This window comes from Hyaena hyaena, unplaced genomic scaffold (genome assembly GCF_003009895.1).
Source record: "Hyaena hyaena isolate Hyena2069 unplaced genomic scaffold, ASM300989v1 scaffold_510, whole genome shotgun sequence".
NCBI lineage: Eukaryota > Metazoa > Chordata > Mammalia > Carnivora > Hyaenidae > Hyaena > Hyaena hyaena.
In genome coordinates, this window is record NW_024081141.1 from 766,389 (window position 1) to 787,808 (window position 21,420).

The following is a 21,420-nucleotide window of genomic DNA, read 5'->3' on the forward strand; positions in this document are numbered from 1 at the left end:
TGTGGGGGTGGGCAATGGAGAGAGACAAAGAATCTCAGATAGATTCCACACTCAGTGTGGAGCCTGACTTGGGGCTCCACCCACGACCCTGGGATCAAGACCTGAGCCAAAAATCAAAGGTCAGAAGCTCAACTAACTGAGCCCACTCAGGCACCCCCCACCTAAGAGCATATTGATACCCCTCTTCATCTTTGTCTGCTGAGGCCAAGCCAGGCCCACCTTTGTCCTGTGGTTTTACCTTTCTTCTTAACACTCTCAGACTTGGACTCCTGCAAGCTATTCTCTCTTTATCGTACCACATAGTGGGAGGGAGCAATAATCTTGGCTTCAGATGTTCTCAGATGAACCACACAAAACACAGGGTTTAAGTGCTACATCTTTATTATATTAAGGTTAAATTAAAAGGAAATATTTCATATAAAACACTGGAAAAGTAATTTAAAATATTTATCATAAGGGTTAAATCTAAGAAGAGGAGGTAGAACAGTCACATGGCTTTTATCTGTGATAGGACAGTCCCAAGGGCTCACCGCAGGGAGACAGGCAAGCCATAAGCCACAGGTGCAGCTCCAATAAGATACTTGAGTCGGGGAGCCTGGCGCGCCTGGTTGACGTAGTAGAGAAGAGGGGCTCCTGGGCCTGCTCCAAGCCAACCCTGCAGCAGAGCCTCCGTGTAGCGGTCAATGTCACGGTCAGTCACATCCCAGAGGTTACCCAGAAACAGGGGACTGGGGAAAAAAGAAGAACTGCAAAGTGAGGGCTTTAAAACAAAATACGTAGGAAAACATGACTGGTGGTAGTGGGCGAGGAAAGGGGAGTGAGCCCATGGGAAGTGCCCTGGTCCGTAGTTCCAGAAGGGCAGAAGAGGGCAAAGGGTTAAAGGCCCAGGCATGCCAGGGAACCATAACAGGAGGAAGGTGGGGCATAAAAAAGGAAGGATTTAGGGTTCAGGCCTGGAAAGAACCTGGGGTGGGGACCTAAGTTAGGCCCTCAACTCACCAGCCAGCCATGATATACTTGAGCACGATGCCAGCCCCCTCCAGGTTTCCATGCACAGCCAGGGCCGCGCTGCTGCAGCCAAACAGCAGGGCCACTGCCCGGCAGCTGAGGCGCAAGACGGCCTGTCCGTCCAGGAAGCGGGCACCCGCCCCGTGTCCTGCATAGCTAAGGTAGAAGGACGAAGGGGGAGTCTGAGATAGCAGCACCTGGCCTCTGCCGTGTCTCTAGGGGTGTCCTGAGTCAGCCAGGGGCTTGAAAGCCCCAAAACAAACTATGGTGACGCCCTCCTCTGGGGCCACCGCCCCCCCCCCACTTCCCTGCCCTACGCACTCACATATATAAGTCATGCTCTGTCAAGGCCGCCTGCACTTGTTCTGGGCTTGGCACCTCGCCAACCACCCCTTTCCAGCCAGCTTCGCTGCAGGGAAAATGTGGGAGTAAGAACGGGGGTCAGCTGGCACAGAGGGCAGAGGGAACACTAGTGAGAAGGTGGGCTGCAACCTCTGATTCTGGAGAAAAGGACATGGTGCCCCTCTCTACGCCCCCCCCCCTCCTTCTTACTCTTATCCCCCCTGACCTGCTAAAATTGGCTCGAAACTGCTCCTCTGTGCTCGACAGGTTATTGTGAGGGTTCAGGACATAGAAGGTATTGCGCGGATCCACCCCTTGGCTTAGTACTGCCGAGGCCCCGGACTGAGGAGAAGACACTGGTGATCAGGATCCTGGTCTGGCCAGAGAGCCTGAGCTTCAGCAAACTCCAAACCCCTTTCCACGACTGAGCCATCCCATCTTGAAGGCGCTCTCCTGTCGGCCCATATCTCCCTCAACCACCAATCATTCCCCACTCCCTGGAACCCACCTCTCTGATGATGGAGTAGCTGAGCAGGAAGCGGAAGGAGGGCAGCCGAGTGACGGGCAGGGCCCGGAGGCTGGGGATGCTCTCCCACGGCAGCTTTTGCAGGTCCTGGACAAAAAGCATGCAGGCATGACTATCCCCAGCCAGGCATACACAAGTGTCAGAAGGGGGTACAGGGGCCACCTGGTGCCCGTCGCCCACCAGAGACGGCCCTCCAGCCCCCAGCTCCTCACCTTGTCTAGCACTAAGATAAGATGCCCATTGCTTGGTACTGTCTGGCCCTGAAGACGTCCTACTGCCTCACTCAGAAGCTCTTGGGCTCGTTCTGGTCGGGCTGGGCACAGCCCATAGGCCAAAGTCTCAATGTCCTGCGGGGTGAGGGTGCTGGCACCGCTGAGCATGGTCTGCAGGGGAACAGCGGTCAGTGAGGGCCATCGCACCCATCTCCACTCGCAATGGCAGGGGGGAAAGAATTAAGTCCGGCTGTCTCCCCCCTTCCGGATTTCTTAACTCACTTTCAGCAGAGCCGCATCGGGATATTTCCAGCCACATTCCTGCAGCAACCTCTGTAGGCGGGAGGCCTCCTGGGCAGGGCCATGGTCCTCACTGGATGGCAGCAACAGTCCCCTCCAGCAGCCCAGTACGTGCTTCTCTAGGGAAGTGACGAGAGCCTGAACGAGGAAGAATAGAACGTTCAGTCGGAGAGGAGCTGAGGAAATGGCTGCTCCAGCGTGTGTATCTGTTTTACACATCTTCCCACCGGTTAAAAAGGCAAGAAGCTAGAAACATTTTTCGTTTGCTGAGACTCTGGGGGAGTACAGATGATTTATTACATGTCACCATGTTTTGACAAATACCAACAGGTGGGCAATGAAAGTTAAACCCGGGAAGCTGATACTTGGACTTAAATCATTTTCCTTGTATGTATCCTCAAATATTCTGTTGCCATAACACCTTCAAGTTTTTGGTGCTTGTTTAAAGTCTTTCTCAGGGCGCCTGGGTGGCTCAGTCAGTTAAGCATCCATCTTCGGCTCAGGTCGTGATCTCACAGTTTGTGAGGTCAAGCCCCGCATTGGGCTCTGTGCTGACACCTGGAGCCTGCTTCAGATTCTGTGTCTCCCTCTCTGCCCCTCCCCAACTTATGGCTCTGTCTCTCTCAAAAATAAATAAAGATTAGACTAAACAAACAAACAAATAAATAAGTCTTTTTCAAGTGACCTCATTTTTTATTTAGGCCTATGCTTCCAGAAACGACTTGAGGTAACTAAGCACTAGCCTGGGACCCCTGGGAGAGAAGACAGTGACCCCCGGGGTCACTCTCAGGGCAGGCCCGACCCCACTCCACCCCACCTTGGGGGCACACACCTCCATCCTACGGTCCAGTTCTAGCCGTCCTGTCCACCATTCTCGCTTGTCAGTACAGCTGCTGTTCTCCTTCTGTTCCTTCTGGATGGCGTCAAACTCTTTCAGGGCTGAACTCAGTGGAAGCTTTGGGAAATGGGACTGTGTGAGCTTTCTGCTTGTCCACGTGATCACCACCTCCCCCCCCCCCCCCCCCCCCCCCCCCCCCAGCTGCAGAATGTGAGCAGCTTGATCAGAAGCCTACCCCAGCCCACCTCTGCTTGCTGGCCCAGGAAACCTACCTTGTTCTGGGCGGTGGGGATCTGCACGGTGACTGGGGGACTGTCTTTTTCCAGCCGGGTCAGCAGGAGGGTGTCGCCCACCGTTCCGGGCTGGAGTGTGGCCAGAGCCAACACACACACAGTCACCCCTGATGCACAGAGCAGACCCAGCCTCATTTCAGCTCTTACAAGGAACTCCCTTCCCCGTCTTCTGCACTCAATTCCTATCCATCACTCAAGACAACTCTAAAAAATAATCTTCCCTGGTCACTGGAGTTCAAGGTGCTCTCCCTTAACAGCCACTTGAGGAGAGAGACCACATCTTGTATTTTTCTGTGTCCCTCATAGAAACTAACAAAAGTTCCTGCACAGAGGGAGGCACTCAAATCATCTGTTAATGTGGTTCACGTTAGTGCAGGGAGACTCTGGACATCTGAATACACCCCGAAAAAAGTCACTGAATCTACTAGTAACTGAGAGTGGAGGTTAAAAAGACGAAAAACAAAACAAGACTCCCAGATTTAGGGCATTTCTCTGGTGAGAGTAACAAAATGACAAATCAGTGAAAAAGTAGGAGATTTCCTTCCATAGGAGTCATAACTCTACGTTAACTCCTTAAACTCCATAACTGCTAATGCCTTAAACTCTTCGCCTAACTCCTTAGTAAGAAGATGCAAAACAGGAAAGAAGAGCCAGCGGAAGCCAGCTGCCATACCGCTAGGGATCAGAGCCAGGCGCTGCCGGAAACTCTCTTTCTCGGGCTCAGGGAATTGACCAGATCCTGAAGCCCTGAAGGAAAAGAGGTGCTGGATGCGGGCCAAGGGGACATCTCCAGGCCTGTCCTGCAGGCTCAGCCTCTGCAGCTGGTCTGCCATTTCGAGTGATCCCTGGTGCTTCTGGGCCTTGCTGCAGACGACACAAGTAAGGGTGAGCTCTCCCTCCTTCAAACTCTGGACCTTCCTTCCAGTGTGCCCCCGCACAGCCCTTGGTGCAACTCACCTGAGCTGCCTGTGGAGGTGGGTGAGCAGCTGGTGGCGACAGGTGATGGACACAGACTCGGTGACAAGGCAGGCCGTGGCATAGGGATCCCGGTGGCCCAAGCACAGAGCCAGGAAGCGGCAGAGGTGAGCATAAAGCCCACTAGGCGGGCAGTGACTAACCCCACGGAAAGCAATGCTCAGTAAGTCACAGACAGAATCCAGGGTAGAAAGACCTAGAGGAAGGTGAAGATACTTGCTATAGATGAGTCCCATACTGCTTAGCTGATGATGGAACTTTCCGTTCCAAGCTTCCAAGGCTCTATCTCATCTCCCACTTGGAAAAGCTACCATTTACGAAGGGCAATGTGCCAAGTGGGATGCGATGCAACTTACATCAACTCACTCCATCCTCCCAAACCCCATTTTATAGATAAGTAATAGCAGCTCAGAGAGGTTGAGTGACTTGCACACAGCTAGTGTGCAAGCTAGTGGAGAGAGTAATGGGATTCAAACCCAGGTTCAAAGGCAACTGGATCTAGATGGGGATTCGAAGACAGAACCATGGACAGGCTACAAGGGCATCAGGATTGAGCAACCTTAGAGGCTCGCCCTCTCCTAGTGACCAGACCTCAGTGGTCAGCATATTCACCAATGGCTCCAGGGGCAGAGGGAAGTCGGAGCCGACGACCGAGATCCTTGTCTCTCTCCTTGTCTAGGCATGGGACGAGCAGCTCCTCTTTACTGGAATCACGTCTCAACACTTCACATTCTCCTATGGCTATATCAGGTTCTGGAGCCGATGCCTTCCCACCTGGGGAGAGAACGTGACTTTCTGTAGTTTCTGCCTCCTGCCCTCCCCTTTGTTCTTTCTGGGATCTAGTCCCAGAGCCAGGAATAAAGTTGTATTTCTGTACTGTCTTTGGCACCAGTTATTTCTTGTGCTTTGGCCCCAGGGCAACCCCCCCCACCCCCCCACCAAATGTATGCACCTTCTACCTCCCACCATTACCATCTTACCTGAGGCTGAATCTTCCCCATCGGAGCCCCTGAGGATCTCAAAGCTCATTTCCATCTGGTCATCAGTCATTTCCTCCTCAGGGATGGTCCTCATGACCTCAGAGCCCAGCTCCTCACAGTATCCTGACGTCACCTTCTTGGCCCTCCGGCTCCTACCACCCAGGCCTGGGTACCCAGGGGCACTACTTGAGGCTGCTACCGCAACAGTCTTCAGGCTCGGGTCCTTCCTGGCCCGGCCCCGGCCCCGGGAAGCAGTACCCCGTCTCTTGGGCGCCTCTGCAAGCCGTGCCTCAACTGAGACAGGGTCTTCCAAGTCACTGTCATCACTGAAGTTCACCTGGGACGGGTGGGAAAGGGAGAAGGGCCAGGGGGCCTTCAGTGACAAGACATCCAAGACCTCTGCCGGCAGGTGGCGCTGCAGAGGCACGATCTCAGAGGCCTTTGGGGAAGATTTAAAAATTAACCTCTCCAGTTGAGGCAGCTCAATCAAGGGCAGGGACTCTTGGGTGTGGAAAGAGAGAGAAGGAAGGAACAAAAGGACAAAGGATGAAATGGAAGAGGAACCACAGAATTAAGGAAAGCACCTTCTGTCTGAAACAAAGGTACAGTTGTCTTTCTGTGCAGGTAACAGTAGAGCTGAGAATCCCACCAGGCCCTGGGAGACACACCTACTCTGCAGAATTCTCTAGAACTACCCCATCTGACACCACCATCCAGCCACAGTCCCATCTCACCTTAAGGCGTGTCTGGACCCTCTGTTGTACCCTTGGGGCCTTGGGAACCTCAGGCTTGCTCTTTGTAGGGAGGACTTCCTCAAACACAGTGAAAGGGACGCGAGCACCGGCCTGCCTGACCTGGCCCGGGGGCTTCGGTGTACAGGGCAGTCCTCCACCTTCCAGACTTTTCAGAGAGGTATTATGGAGAGCCTGGGTAGATGAGTCTGCTCGTTGACGCCCTCTTCCTGACTGTTTTTGGCTCCGCGGCTTAGAGGGCTCTGAGCCTGCGGAGGGTTTTACTGATGGTGGCTGCCAGCCCCAGGAGCTTGCAAAAAGTTGGGTACTGCAGCAGTTGAGGCCGGCCAGCTTCGCAAGGGCCCGAATCAAGAGCAGGCTGGCCCGCCAGGGCTCCAGGTGGGGTACTCGTGCTGCCACAAACTTCAGCCCTGACTCCAGGACCTTCCCCAGGCTCTTGTATGATGGCCGGCTCAGCCCCTCCAGTGCCAGCTGTGTGTAGGCCTGAGCCGAGATCTCATCCAAGAGGCTCGGGACAGGGGAGGGAGGTGCTTTGTGATTCAGGGCAGTTTGCAGAGCTTGGGTGAGGCGCTCAGTGGCTGCAGGGCAACCCTTCAGCACGACCTGCAGCAGCTCCAGACCCTGGGTCTGCTGACCCATGGCCAGCCTCACCCCCGCTGTGACCAATGCCCAGCGCAGACAGACTGCTGAGAGCACGGGGCTGGCACAGAGCAAGCAGTCACACGCAGGCAGGTGGGTCAGAAAGCCAGGGCTGGGCTGGGGCTTCGTTTTCAGGATAGGGGAAGAGTTAGTAGAGGGTGCCACCGGACCAGGCTCCTTGGCCACAGTGGCTACTAGCTCCAGGGCAGGGCCTCTCAGGAAGGGCTCCTCTTCAGGGAGCTCTGGAGGACGACGGGCCCGGGTCTGCTGCTTGCCCTTCTGCAGGTGGACCTTCTTCACAGAGTCCTGGTGCTGGGCTGGCCCGCCAAACTCTGGGGAGAGTGGAGCCAGAATTACGAAGCTGAGGGATGCGATACCAAGTGCTTCCCAAGCTACCCCAGGGCCTAACTCCTTACTATCAGCATTACTTACTTACTGCTTATACGAATTACTGTATGAACACCCTAAATATTAATATGGCTTATTCTTTTCTCAGTAAAATCCCTATGTTTCTTCCCATCCCACAATGGATAAACACAACCCGCAAAGCCCCCATACCTGCACCTGAGACGGCTGAGTGGCTCAGGAAAGCAGGCGGGCACCAGGAGACCCACATCTTAATCCTGGCTCTGGCCTCTACCTAAGCCCATGATCCTGACCCAAAACACTGAATTTCTCAACTTCCTCATTTTACAAATGGAAAAAAAAAAATCCATGTGTCCACCTGACTTTCCAGGGTTTTGTGTGGGTCAAATGAAATACTAGAGGGGCGCCTGGGTGGTTCAGTCGGTTAAGTGTCTGACTTCGGCTCAGGTCATGATCTCATGGTTTGTGGGTTCGAGCCCGGCATCATGCTCTGTGCTGAATGTTTGCTCAGAGCCTGGAGACTGCTTCGGATTCTGTGTCTCCTTCTCTCTCTGCCCCTCCTCCCCTCACACTCTGTCTCACTCTGTCTCAAAAAATAAATAAACGTAAAAAAAAAAAAGAAATACCAGAGGTAAAAGTGGTTGATAAGAAAAAAAATATACCATAAACACACTATTTTAGCATTAATTTAAGCCCTCCTGAGGACACTACATTTGTGCTGTTTAACAGAGTGGCCACTAGGCCACAATGTGGCTGCTGAGCACATGAAATATGGCAAGTGACTGAGGAGTGAATTGTAAATTTTATTCAAATTAAGTTTAAATAGCCAAAATGTATTAGGCAGCGCTAAAAAGTACAGCCACGTAGGGTCAGTCACGGGCAAGCCTTCTGAAGGAGGGGCACCAGTGGTCTGATTGAAGCTGAGGAGTTAGAAGTCCCGGATTTAGAAGGGGCCCACACTCTCATACACAATGTGTCGCAGAGTGTGTACCACTCCTGCTGCCACCTGTGGGTGCGGGGGCATGGCTGCTCACCTGTGCAAGACTCCAGCAAGAACAGAACCTGCCGCAGGTCTGACTCACAGAGGTCAATGTCGGTGCGTGCCAGCTCCAGCTCGGCCTTCAGCACTAAGAACAGGGCACACCTTTTTGGGAGAAGAGATGACGACCAGCTCATAGAAGTCTGTGTTCCTGAGTCCATCTTTCTGTCCCTTTCACAGGCAGCACCGGACCAGGCTCCTAGCCTCTGGAGGGCCTCTACTCCCTCGAGCTGACTTCAAGCCTACCCTGGGAAAAGTCTCTACACTTCTCCCTCATCCCAAGTCATCTTGGTGCACGAGGACATGATTTCCCAAACCACATTCCCTCCCAGCAAAAGGATCCAGTGGGCAAAGGGACTTAGGGAAACCCGGTACACTGGCTCTCCCTTTTGGGGACTTAACAATGCAGATCAGCGTATTGAAGGACGTGAGAAGTCCTACAGGAAATAAAAATGTCTAACCTTGGTTAACTCAGCATTTCCCACTTACTAAGCCATGAAATACATTCTCCCAACCCCTCCAAACATAACACGTTAATCTGTGGAAGAGTTTGGGAACCCGTAGTCCAGGATGCGAGCCCTCAGGCTCTGGACCTGGCCTCCTCTGGACTGTACTCACTGGCGCGGTATCTGCAGCTTCGTTGTAAGCTTCAGGGCGTCCAAGCAAAAGGCCTTGGCTTCGCTCACACTTCCCAGATGGCCCAGGCGGGAGACCAGCTTCTCTGAGCAGCTCAGCACCTCTGTCAGAACCTGCCATTTTTGTACCAGATTTTCACCTGTGTAGCAAAGGAGGGAGACGAGACCATCGTCACTCAGTCACAGCCTGGATCTCTCTGGAGGCAAAACAGGCAGCCCCCCTCACCCCCTGGCCCATTCATTCCCACCGGGCCTCACTCTCTTCCTCGCACTCACCGTAGTCCAGAAATGGCGTCTCCACAGCTGCCTTCTGAATCGAGAGCACGTCACTGCCCAGGAGCAGGAGGATGATGCTTCGGAGGAGCTTATGGGAGTCGACGAGTGCGATCTCAGGCGTCTGCCAGCCTGTGCAGGGGTGGCCGTGGAGGGACAAGAAGGGAGATGACGCAGCCACAACCACCACCACCCTCACCTACAATGATAGCAAATGAAGAGCATGCTGCCACCATTCTCCTTCTGTGTGCCTAAGGCAGACAGAGCGAATCAATCACAGAGGACCACGCGGGGCCTCAGAATCCTTGTTAGTGTAGCATTCCGGCCAGGTACTGAGCAACTGATCAGTCAGCAGACAAACAGATACTCATCTGCTATCCCAGGCCTACTACTCTATGCAGCCTCTCAGTGGGCTGGGCCACACAGTGGGGACAGCGGAGGGGACGAGGGCTCGAGAAGAGCTGAGAGCGGACAAACCACACGATTTGACCACAGAGGGCTGTCATCCACCATGTTCTTTCACCTTGGGCACAGAGCTGCTCCCGCAGGGAGGCTGAGAGACTGTCTGAGGAAAGGCTGAGGTACGATGCCACCACCTGCAAGGCCTGGACACGCAGCAAGTACCAGGCCTTGGATGTCCTCTGGAGGGCAGGGTCCCGAAGCACAGACAGCAGCAGAGAGGCCCCCTCAGTCACCTGGGAGACAGGGAGGGCCAGAGAACGGTGTGTTCCAGAGCAGCGATCCAGAACTTAGGATGCCCCTGAAGATCATCTGGCCCAGCCTCTGCTTTCGGGAATGATAAAAGCTGTGGAGAAGCCTATAGCCTGAGAGGGCGCCAGACTCAGCCAAGTCACCCAGTTGGTCTGTGAGAAAACTCAGCTTTTCTGCATCTCACTTGATTTCCAATTTGGGCTCCAGGGCCTTCCCGGGATCAGTGTCATCCCAGTTTCCAGTCACAGGACAGGGTGACTGAGGCAACCGGGAAAGAATAGAAAGGACGAGGCTGGGAAACAGCACTGCTTCTCACAGTCGGGAATATGCTTCCAATAGCTTCAGGGAAATCTCAGAAGCCAGAAAAATATCCCAAAAATCCTAAGAATCCTTCTAATACTTGGGAACTTCGGGGATTCTGGAAGTGAGAAATACCTTCTGGTGAACACGGTAGAGTTGACTTCGAAGTAGGTTACAGTTCAGTGAAAGGAGCAGGTATGTGTCAGTGCTATGATCCAGAAGCTTCAGGGTGGAGTCTGCCTCTGCCAGGTGCAGCTAAGAAAATGATCATGGGGTTCTGAGCATGCTGGTGAGGAGAGGCAGTCAGACTTTTCAAATTAAAGTGGGTCACAGCACTTGCAAGTAAAATGCGGAACATCTCCAGCTAAGTATTAAATTATTTCAAGTAATATAATCTATAACATGAGAGTTATTCAACCACTCGCTAAAATGTTCATTTAGGATCTTTCGGTTAACCACTATGCCAGAAAGACAGCTCAATAAGAAACAAGCGAGACTTTCCACCCAACAGCCTGCGATGCAGTGGGGGCGCAGACACGCCTGTGTAATCATGACACAGTGCCATCGGTGGTGTGGGGACCCAGGGAAAGTAGGTGATTCTGCCCTTGAGGAAGAGGATGTCTAAAGTACTTCATGAGGGAGAAAACAATTGGGCTAGGTCTTGAAAAGAAAGTAGAAAAAAGGGGAGTGGAGGAGGCACATTTAGGATGGAGGGGCTAACAGAACCAAAGGGAGGGAGGCACGTACAAGGCCCTAAAGTAACTGGCGTGGATGGACAGAAGTTCCATGGCGGGGAGTGGCCAGAAAAGGCGTGAGCCAGAATACAGAAGGTGTGCAATACCAAGTAAACAGTCTAGACAGTATCCTACAGGTAATGGAGAAACCAGTGAAATCCCTGCAGCAGGAAAAAAGACGAGATCGGATCTGTGCCTTAAAAGATCACGTTAGCAGTTAGAAGACAAAGGGCCCTCCCTGCTGGAAGCAGGGGGACCAGCAGCTAGGGGGCGCTGGAGCAGTCCTAAGGGAGTGGAGAAAGGGCGACTCGGGCAAATGGTGGGGAAATACAGGATCAGCGGGGTATTTCTGGTGCAGGATCTATAAGACTTAGGAAACAATGGTTTTGCAGTGAGAAGGAAAGACGCTTCCTCTTCCCACAGCTGCCTCCCAACCACTCCACGCTTTACGATCCTCCAGCAGGATGTGGCGGTAGAAGGCAGGGAAGATGCTGCTTCTGTATCTTGTCTTCTCAGAGAAAAGATGGGTCGCTAAAGCCAGGTCTCCCCGCCCCTCCCGCAGCTCCAGGCTTGGCTGGCTGGGCACTCACCTGGGCATAGCTGGGACAGCCGAGCGTCAGGAGCAGCTGGGCGGCGTGGCAGGAGGAGCCGGCCGCCTTCGCGTGGTCCTCCAGTCTCTGGGAGACGATCCGAACGAGCAGGAGGACCTCGAGAGCCTGCAGGGGCTGGTGGGCCGGGAGCAGGAAGTTTACCCCGGCTCCTGCTCTAACCTCCATTTCGACCCTCTGCTCCTCAGCCCTTTGAGACCTTGGTCTGACTTCAGGGCCTGGGTGAGGTGTGGCTACAGACAAGGTGACCGTCTGGCACCCTCAGGGAGCCTGAGATGAGAGCAGCGAGGGAGCCTACCACTGTGTTCCCTCCTGCTTGAAGGCTTGGGTGCCAGTCAGCATCAGCAGCTGGGATTCCCTACTGGGCCAGGCACTGTGCTAAGAGGGTTACATGAGGGTGGAGATGGGCAAGACAGGCGAAGAGGAGCAAGAGGTAAAACGTACAGCTATAAAATAAATAAGTCACGGGGATGAAAAGTACAGCACAGAGTATATTCAATAAGACTGTGATAATGATGTACGGTGACTACACCCATCATGGTGAGCCCAAGTAATGTATGGAATTGCCAAGTCACCATGTTGTACACCTAAAACCAATTCGATATTGTGTGTCAGCCATACTTCAATTTCTTTTAATGTTTACTTATTTTTAAGAGTGAGAAAGCCTGAGCAGGGGAGGGACAGAGAGAGAGAGGGGACAGAGGATCTGAAGCGGGATCTGCGCTGACAGCAGCAGGCCTAATGTGGGTTCAAACCCCTGAACTGTGAGATCATGACTTGAGCCGAAGTCAGACACTCAACCGACTGAGCCACCCAGTCAGTTCGAGCCCCACATTGGGCTCTGTGCTGACAGCATGGAGCCCACTTGGGATTCTGTCTCCCTCTCTCTCTGTACCTCCCCTGCTGGCTCTCTCTCTCTCAAAATAAATAAAAATAACTTAAAAAATTTTTTGAAGGGGTGCCTGGGTGGTTCAGTCGGTTAAGCATCCGACTTCAGCTCAGGTCATGATCTCACAGTTTGTGAGTTTGAACTCTGCATTGGGCTTTGTACTGACAGCTCAGAGCCTAGAGCCTGCTTCGGATTCTGTGTGTGTGTGTGTCTCTCTCTGCCCCTCCCCTGCTCACACTCTGTCTCTCAAAATTAAATAAAACATTAAAAAAAAAATTAGAGGGGCGCCTGGGTGGCTCAGTCAGTTAAGCGTCCGACTTCAGCTCAGGTCATGATCTCATGGTCCATGGGTTCGAGCCCTGCGTCAGGCTCTGTGCTGACAGCTAGCTCAGAGCCTGGAGCCTGCTTCGGATTCTGTGTCTCCCTCTCTCTCTGACCCCCCCCCCCTCTCTGAAATAAATAAAACATTAAAAATTTTTTTTTTTTTTTAATTTTGAAGGGATGCCTGGCTGGCTCAGTCAGAAAAGCGTGCAAGTTTGTGAGTTTGAGCCCCACGTTGGGTGTAGAGATTACTGAAAAATAAAATCTTAAAAAAAATTTTTTTTGCTGTGAAACTTAAAAAGTAAAGGCATAATAAAAATATCAAACTGTCAGAAAGAGGGAGTTCATGTGCATCAGCTCATTTAATCTTTCATAGCGACTCCAACCCCAATTTTACAGATGACTGTAAGCTAAAAGGCTAAGACTCACACAGGTTAAGCTGCTTGTCTAAGTTCACATCATGGGTTTGGGGTAGAGCTCAGACTCATATTTAAGCGCTGAGGCGGCTTCCCATGCTCCTCATGCTAGAAATATGGCCTAAAGGCCACAGTAACAAAGCTCTTGAGCAATGTTCTTTATCGGAGGTTCCTAATGTGGGGTCCAGGGAAGAGCTTCAGGGAGTCTATGAAACATTCTCACATTGCATGTAAAAATGTAAAACTGGACCTACAGGCATCTATATATGTTTCTGATTATACGGGGCTTCAATTATCTAAGAATTAATAATAATTATATTTCAACTTAGGAAGGCCGGTGATGGAGGCCATGCCGGGCTACATGGCTTCTCAGCAGATACAGCGGCCAAAGAAGGGGAAGGAGCTGGGCTTCTGGTGTGTGGTAATGCCTGCCCCATTACCTTTGCTGCCAGCTGATAGAGGGCTGCGAGGGTCTGCAGCGAGGCTGCTGTCTGCTGGAGACACCGCACGGCGGGGGCTTGAGCCTTTGTAAGCACCTCCTTCCAAAGGGCCAGTGCTTGGTCCAGGCATTTGGACTGAGCTAGAAGTCAGAAGAAAGGGACCAGCCATTCTTTCAGTGTGGGCCATCTGGGGAGAATGCAGCCTTCTTCATAACGCCCTCTGCCCTCGGTGCCCACCTCCCATCCTACTTCCTTTCCCTACCTGGGGTCCCCATTCTGCTCTTAGGAAGCCACAGAGGAGACCCCATGCGACCACACTACGTCCACAGCCCTCACCAGCATCTGCAGCCAAGTTGAAGGCGATGTTACTGTATAGAAAACGATCTTCTTGGAGTTTATCTTCATAGTTCAGGTCATTGACTTCAAATTCCTCCAGGTTTTTAGGGGCCTGGGCTCTCCGATCCCGCTCAATACCCTAGATGGGGGTGGGGTTGGGAATCAGGATAAAACACAGGGCTGGCACCAGCTTACTGTGGACCTGGGGAAAATAATCCCTGTACCCAGTTCTGCCGAGCCCCACAGCAGCCACACTTACTTCCTGCATCTTGGTCTCCAGGGTACAAATGTAGAGCCACAGCAGGGCCTGTGCTTTATCATCCAGAAGCCGATCCTTGGCATGGGCCTCGGGCCTCACAGACTCCAGAAGTTGCAGGGCTTCCTGGATAGCATCCAGGGCAGAGCTGCAGGGAGAGGATGGACTTACACTGGGCCCACAACGAGTACTTACCCTAGTGTCCTGGGAAGGACCTTCTGCAGGCTGGCCGGCCCCACCCTTTGAATGAACTCCCATGGCCACAAGCTGAAGTGGGGGCTCAGGGACTCAGAGAGGGCAACAGCCTCTGAAAAGTGCAAGAAGACCTGGGGCGAGAAGCAAAGGTGGCCTCCCCGGCTATTCTTCCTCACCAGTTGGTCTGCTGGGCAAAGTCATGGTAGCAGAGCACCTGAGCCAATTCCACCAGGTGGGTGGCTCGAGCCCAGGCCCCGGCCGGCGTCTCCTCAGGGCTCAGCTCCAACAGGTCACAGATGACATTGAACCGTTCCTGCCCCGTGTCCGCTCGCACGGCCTTATAGGCCTGCAGCTCCTCCCTCAGCAGGAAGACCAGGGTCTCCGGGTCCCAGCCACTCAGGCTGTCTCGCAGAGTCCTAAGAGAAAGCAGGCCCAGCACCAGGCCAGGGAGTCGGTGAAGCATGGAGCTTCTGACCCATGCCAAGGAGTCAGCCTTGGCTTCATGAGAGGTCACTGACTTCCCAGTCATCAAAGCAAGGGGGTTGCCTGTCGCCACTGCTCCCCTATACCTAGCACAACGACCAGCATAGAGTAGGCATTTGATAAATAACAACAAACGTAGGAATCAGTGCCTTTTTCAGACAGAAGGATGCACAAGACCACGAGTACCAAAGGCTAGCCCTAGCCAGGGAGCAAACACGGTCGTCTCCCTCCCCAGCAACTCACCTCAGCTGTAGCTCCTTGTCTCCCGCTCTGGCTGCATCCATCTTGATCCGAACCCAGAAGGTGACAGGTTCTGCCATGTGCTGGGGGCCACAGGGCTGCAGGGCTGTCAGCCACAAAGTCACCATGTCGCAGCCCTGGGCCTGTTTACCCAGTTTCTTCAAACTCTCTCCGTGCAGCCGAAAGTACCTGTGCAACTGACCAGAGAAAGCAAACAGACCAAACTGCAGAGGGGAACCAACGAGTCTGTAACAGTGAGGGAGTAGGAGCCGCACAGGTACATATACCAGCACGGTCGTCCAGCCCCCAGCCCTGCCCCAAGCAGAAGACACCGAAGCACTCAATACCCCAGGGGCTCCCAACCTGAGGCTTCAATCCACCCCACCGACGTATCTGTGTCCACAGCCCTGAAAACCCGGTCTTCCTTCTGTAAGCCCTCTCTCAGCAAGTCAGTGTCTTCTCCTCAGTCAGAAATGCCAGACCATCCTTGATTTTTCTCCGCCCCCTCTCCACTCCCCTCCTCCAGCCACTCACTAAATTAATCCTGGGCTCCTTGCACCCATTCACTTCTCCCCATCCCTCAGGAAGCTGCTTCAGTTCAGATACCACCCTTTCCTACCCAGGCTACAAGAGCAGGGGGGGAGCCCAGTGTTGTCCTGGTATCCTGTTAATTCACCACAGTGATGCCAGAGAAACCCAAAATGCCAAGCTGATGCCATGCCTTCCTTTGGTAGGCTCATCAGCCTCACTCAAGATGAAAACCAAAGCCCTCTACAACCCACTGCACCTGCCAATCCAGCCAACCCATCATTTCATGGGTGTCCCTGCCGTGGTTCTCACTCCGGTTACTTAAAGGGCCTCCTCGCGGAACTTTTAAAAGATCCAGATGCGTGGGCTCTAGCAGCAGAGATTCTGATGCAATCGGCTTGAGGCAAGCATCAGAGTGACTTTGTTTTAAGTTCATTCAGGGGATTCTAATGTGCAACCAGGTTGAGAACCACCAGTTTGGAACATGACTAAACATAAAAAGTGAGACCATGAAAAAAAAAAATCAGTAACAGTGCAAGGGAGGCGTGGAAGACATTGCCCCAGGTACATGGTTCCTAACACGCAAGGCAGGGTCCCAGCCAGGCCCTTTCATGCTACTCAGGCCACCAACATAACCTCCCTTCCGGCCCTCGTACCTTCTCAGGAGGCACCTCAGGATAGGTGGCTGGCTTCACTGAGCCCAGATGCTGACAGAGAGGCTCAGAGATGGCACAGGCCTCAGCATACAGCTTGTGACTATAGAAGCTGTAGGCCAAGTTACTGGTGTAAGAGGCTGCAAGTGAGAGAGAGAATAGTTGACAGCGGAAATAGTTCCCACTGCTGCTCTCCTGTTGGAGAGGCAGCAGAGACAAGCTCAGCCTGTGGCCAGCTCAGTAGCTTCCAGATCAGACAGGAACGCCCACTGCTAGGGAACGAGGCAGGGACAGCTCTCCCCTTCCTGCTCCAAGTCAGCCCGGGACGTCCATTCCCGTAAGGCAAAGCCACACCAGCAGCCCCTTTTTGCACTCGTTTTACAAGGGCTGAGCCTTCCTTCCTACACAGGGCCCATCTCTCCTCACATGCCAATTTTTGCCTTCATCTTCTTCCACAGGGCAGCATTGTTGGGCTAACACTCTGGCCTGTGCCTTACTTCCTCCTTCTCTCGTTCCACGAAAGCCACTCTAGTAGCCTCCTTGCTATTTCTTGAACACACCAGGATGGTTCCTGTGTTAGGGCCTTGCACTGGCTGTTTCTTCTGCCAGGGACGTCCATTCGCAGGTGTCTACGTGGCCACCTCCATCACATCACCCTCTCAAGGAGGCCTATCCTGACCACCCTATTTTAAGTGGTAACTTGCCCCCTCGCCCACCCTGAACTCCTAATTCCCTTTCTTATCCTGCTCTACATTCCTTTCCCCCCACATTTCTTATCATTTTCTAACATACGGATAAGTCAATTATTCTGTTGCTTATTATCATTCTCTCCTAGCCAGAACGTGGCTCCATGAGGGCAGAGATCTTTATTTCGTTTACTGATACACCGAAGTCCTCACGACAGTGCTTGGCACGTGAGGTATTTATTGAATGAACAAAATTTGCCCTAAACTCTACTTTATGCAGCTTCTTGGCTATCAGCATAGATGGCTGGGAAAAATTAAGTCCAGCTTTGATATTCTGGGAAGAATTTACAAACCAGTAATTTTTTTGACTTCTGATGATATTTTTATCTCAATGGGTAGGTTCAACTGCTAAATATACAAATATGAAATTTTCTCCAAAACTTTACAATGTCTGAACTCATTGGGTTTGTATAATTTAATGGGGCCATGCTTTTTGTAAAACAAGGGGGGAAGCTTATCATAAAATACAAAAATAGACAAAACTAATCTATGCTGTTAGGATAATGGTTGCTTTGGTGGGGGACGGTCACTAGAAGGGGGGCAGAAGGAGGGGTTTTTCCCAGGGTCTAAGTCATGCTCTTACTTGACCTAGACGTTGGTTACAAAGTATATTCACTTTGTACTTTTCTGTATGCACATTTCAGTTGAAAGGGTGTGGAGAAGTATATATGCAAATTGGTTTATAAAAATACATAGTGTATCTCCAGAATGATACATAAGAAATCAATATTAGTTGTCTCTGCAGAGGGCAACTTGGTGACCAGGATTAGGAGAGACTTTAGACTCCATGCCCTTTTGTGCAATCTGATTGTTGAAGCATTTTTACCTGGTTTCTAAAGAAAAATTTCAGTTATAAATATTCTTTAAAACTTAAACATGTAGAATGGTCATAGGGGCACCTGGGTGGCTCAGTCGATTAAATGTCTAACTTCAGCTCAGGACACGGTCTCACGTTTTGTGAGTTCAAGCCCCATGTTGGGCTCTGTGCTGACAGCTCAGAGCCTGGAGCCTGCTTCAGATTCTGTTTCTCCCTCTCTCTCTGCCCCTCCCCTGATCACACTCTGTCTCTCTCTCTCTGTCTATCAAAAATAAATAATAAAAAAACTTTGAAAAAAGGAAAGTCATAAAGTTGCATATCAGGTACAGTTTCACGAAAGAAACATCAAATCACATTTCAAAGTCAATGGGAAAACACTGTGTCTGCTATTATAAGTTAGCCTCATCACTTCTCTACTGCTGTAAATGACGAGGGTCACTTAAGAACATTTTTTTTACTTCCTTTTAAACTATAAGGAGCTCCCAAGGTGGTCAGAACAATCCAGCAAGTGCTATCTGTCTGCCTAGTGAGTGATGACCTCCCCCCACCCTGTATCTGGGCCCCAGGGCACTAACCAGTCATGCCCAGGTAGTCAGTCAGCTCTTGGCCTGACAGGCCCTGTAAGGCCTCCAGCATCCAGACCACAGTAGATCTGCAACTTTCCACCAGCTGGGCCAGGTCAGCCAAATCAGCTACCTAAAGGGACAAGAAGATCTTGAGGGTGAAAGGAGACATAATAGGTCCAAGGTGACACCTACCCCACCCCAAACCCAAAGCAACCCCAAAGCTCTACTGAGGCAGTCTGGCAACCCCAGACCCTGGGACCCATCCAGGTTTTTTGATGCCCAGACTGTACCTGACAGCTTTGTGCAAAGTCATAAACCACCACCGTGTAGAGGTGAAGTCCCTGAAAGTGCATCTGTACCAAAGACTGCTGCTGCTTGGCAGAATCCCCACAGACCTGAGGAAAGGAGGGAAAGTTGGTTGGAGAGGCAGAGATACAGGATGAGCTCCAAACTGAAGGCTGGCCCAGAGTCCTGGAGAGCTGACTCAGCCCAGGGAGTAGGAAGAAGGACATCAGGAGGGGCCATGGCCCTCCCAGGGTAGACTAGGCTGCTGGTGGCTGGGCTAGGCATAATCCAGAAAGCAGCTTACCGAGGAGGGATTCAGGGCTTCCAGATCCTACCAAAAACCTTAGCCGGATGGATAGTCTGCTGAACCAACATTCCCACCCTACCCCCAGGTCCTTAACTCACACCATCCTGCAGCTGCCGGATGAGAGAGTAGTACCCGCCAAGAAAAGCAAAAAGGCCCAGAACAGCATCTGGTCTATAGCGTCTCTTGATGCCTCGCTCCAGCCCTGAGAGGAAGAACTGGCAGCTGTCCCATAATGCCCGTAGTGGGGGTGATGGCACCTCCACACTGTTCTTCAGGACAGCGGAAGCCTTGGTCAGAAGGTTGGCCAGTGCCTGGGATTCTCCCTCCCCAGCCTGAAGCAGTTCAACCCCAAGTTGGCATAACTGGAGGCTGGGGGCCAGATCGGTGTTCCTTAGGTAATCACGGGCCTTCTCCACTACTCCTGTGGCCTTGGCATGGTGGCAACTCCAGCAGAGGCGACGGCAGCGTTCCAGGGTGAGTTCCAAGAGACAGAGGGCCCTCTGGGGAGAGAGAGGACCAGGAGAACCCCCTCCCTCACCCACCAAGACTTTGATCACATGTCTGGAGAGCTGGTCATCTAGGAAATCAGCATCGGCTTCATTCAGACTGTGCCCAGTGGCATCAAATAGCTGATGGGCAGCTACCACTCGACAGGCTGTTGGAGAAGCAAAGTGGGGAACCTCACAGGAGGTACTTTCATCCTCCAAGAGTACAAGAAAGCTCAAGGCCTTCAGCCGAGTTGATAATGCAGCTCGCCGCTCCTCCAGGGCTTCTGCTGCCTTCCAAAGCAGAGAAAAACTGCCTCGAGCCACAGCCTCAAAGTCCTGGGGAGCGGCTTGGCGAGAGCACTGCACCAAACAGCCATGGAGGGGTTGAGCGAATCGGAGTGTGGCCTCTGGGATTCCCTGTGTGGCAATGTTCCGCAAAAAGATGAAGAGAATTCGTTCCAGGTACAAGGGTGGGCGCTGGGGGGTGGACATCAAGTAACCACTGCAAGCCAGCTCTGCCAGTTCCAGCAGGCTCTCCAGGTGTCTAGGGCAAGCCAGCTTGGCAGTCAGCTGCTGGTTGCAAGCCCTCAAGATGGCATCACAAGCTTGTCTCCTCTCAGCATCAGATCGGCAGCTGGGCAAACCAGCAGCTGGAAGCTTGGACAGGAACTCCTAAAATGAGAGGAAGATGTGATTGGCACTACCAAAGTAGGGAACGATAACTAGAAAGTGAGTTGCTCAGAAGAGGATTCCCCCCACCCCTTTTTTTTTTTTTTTTAAAGCTTATTTATTTTGAGAGACAGAGAGAGCAGAGGAGGGGCAGAGAGAGGGGGAGAGAGAGAATTCCAGGCAGGCTCTGTGCTGTCAGAGCGGGGCTGGAACTCCCAAACCATGAGATCATGACCTAAGCCAAAACCAACAGTTGGACACTTAACTGACTGAGCTGCCCAGGCGCCCAAGAGGATCCCCTAGTAACATGTCTCTTCAAATAAGACAAAAAAACCCAGATCATCTCGGAAGGCCAACTTATCCAGAGCCAGACACACTCCTACCTTCAAGTCAGGCAGCAACTCTTCAGCCTCCTTTACGCTGCTTAGCAAGGTCCCAAAGTTGATTCCTTTGAAGCTCCTCATGGCGTTGGAGGGCTAGGGAAAAGAAGAAGGATTACAGTAGGCGGAGAAGATTCATAATGGAGGACAGGAGGGCTTGAAGGCTGCAGAAGAAGGAGGGGCGGGTGTGTGTGAGTGTGCAAAGAATCCCATGAGAAAGACTATCGGGAGGGGCGCCTGGCTGGCTCAGTCAGTGGAGCCGTGGGATACTTGATCTCGGGGTCGTCAGTTCGAGTTCCACTTTTGAGTGCAGAGATTACATTACTTAAGAAAGAAAGAAACCCTATCGGGAAAAGACGCCCACGTCAGAACAGCGGGCTCCTGTTATAAACGGACGCGTCTGCTTTTTCTTCCTCTCGGGGGATCCGGAGCCTCACTACCCATCCCACCGCCCCAACGCCCCACACCGGGAGGTCTCCGCTGAGTTCGGCGCTCACCAGGACGTCCGGAGGGCTCCGAACCTTCCCTCGCAGAGCCGCCCCGCTTCGCCCTCAAATCAGCGCCCGGACCCCACCTCACCTGGGCACGTACACACGCTCACGAGTCCCTCTGGGATTTATCGCCCCAGAGGTCGCCCCCTTCCCAGGTCCCAGACTTACTCGCCAGAAAGAGTAGTCCGCAAAGATCCAAAACGCAACCTTCGTTTTCCGCGCCAGCCCCCCCTTTCAAATATCCCGAGCGACCAATCAGCGAGAGCTTGGTAACGCCGGCGTGCCGCGCGGCACAGTGGGAGTTGTAGTTTACCTGCCGCGCCGCACCGTCACGTGACACCGGCGGCGGAGTCGAGCTGCTGTGGGCGTTAAGGCCTCTTGGG

At 52.5% G+C, this 21,420-nt stretch overlaps 1 protein-coding gene across 1 annotated transcript; it reads right to left on the reverse strand.

The window, feature by feature from the left end:
- Window positions 1-376: 376 nt before the first annotated feature.
- Window positions 377-21,250, reverse strand: ESPL1 (extra spindle pole bodies like 1, separase). The gene is made up of 31 exons (XM_039255067.1): window positions 21,206-21,250; window positions 20,550-20,642; window positions 19,108-20,169; window positions 18,708-18,812; window positions 18,427-18,547; window positions 16,292-16,428; window positions 15,111-15,304; window positions 14,561-14,800; window positions 14,193-14,337; window positions 13,934-14,072; window positions 13,598-13,737; window positions 11,514-11,648; window positions 10,325-10,444; window positions 9,702-9,873; window positions 9,182-9,310; window positions 8,889-9,045; window positions 8,266-8,375; window positions 6,209-7,197; window positions 5,475-5,811; window positions 5,107-5,268; window positions 4,477-4,690; window positions 4,193-4,383; window positions 3,499-3,626; window positions 3,221-3,343; window positions 2,371-2,526; window positions 2,089-2,259; window positions 1,859-1,963; window positions 1,577-1,692; window positions 1,334-1,417; window positions 1,000-1,164; window positions 377-728 (listed from the first exon to the last, which is right to left on the reverse strand). Exons 2-31 carry the CDS (start codon window positions 20,628-20,630, stop codon window positions 527-529), a joined length of 6,330 nt encoding a protein of 2,109 aa, XP_039110998.1. The 5' UTR covers window positions 20,631-20,642; window positions 21,206-21,250; the 3' UTR covers window positions 377-526.
- Window positions 21,251-21,420: the final 170 nt, after the last annotated feature.

Excerpts from the sequence above, each read along its gene's own strand:
- ESPL1 (XM_039255067.1), bottom strand. The coding sequence starts at position 20,630 with ATGAGGAGCTTCAAAGGAATCAACTTTGGGACCTTGCTAAGCAGCGTA. Across the intron at positions 15,305-16,291 it reads CTGAGGTGCCTCCTGAGAAG|TTGCACAGGTACTTTCGGCT; the intron begins GTACGAGGGCCG and ends TTCTCTGGTCAG. Across the intron at positions 9,311-9,701 it reads GGAGCAGCTCTGTGCCCAAG|GCTGGCAGACGCCTGAGATC; the intron begins GTGAAAGAACAT and ends ACCCCTGCACAG.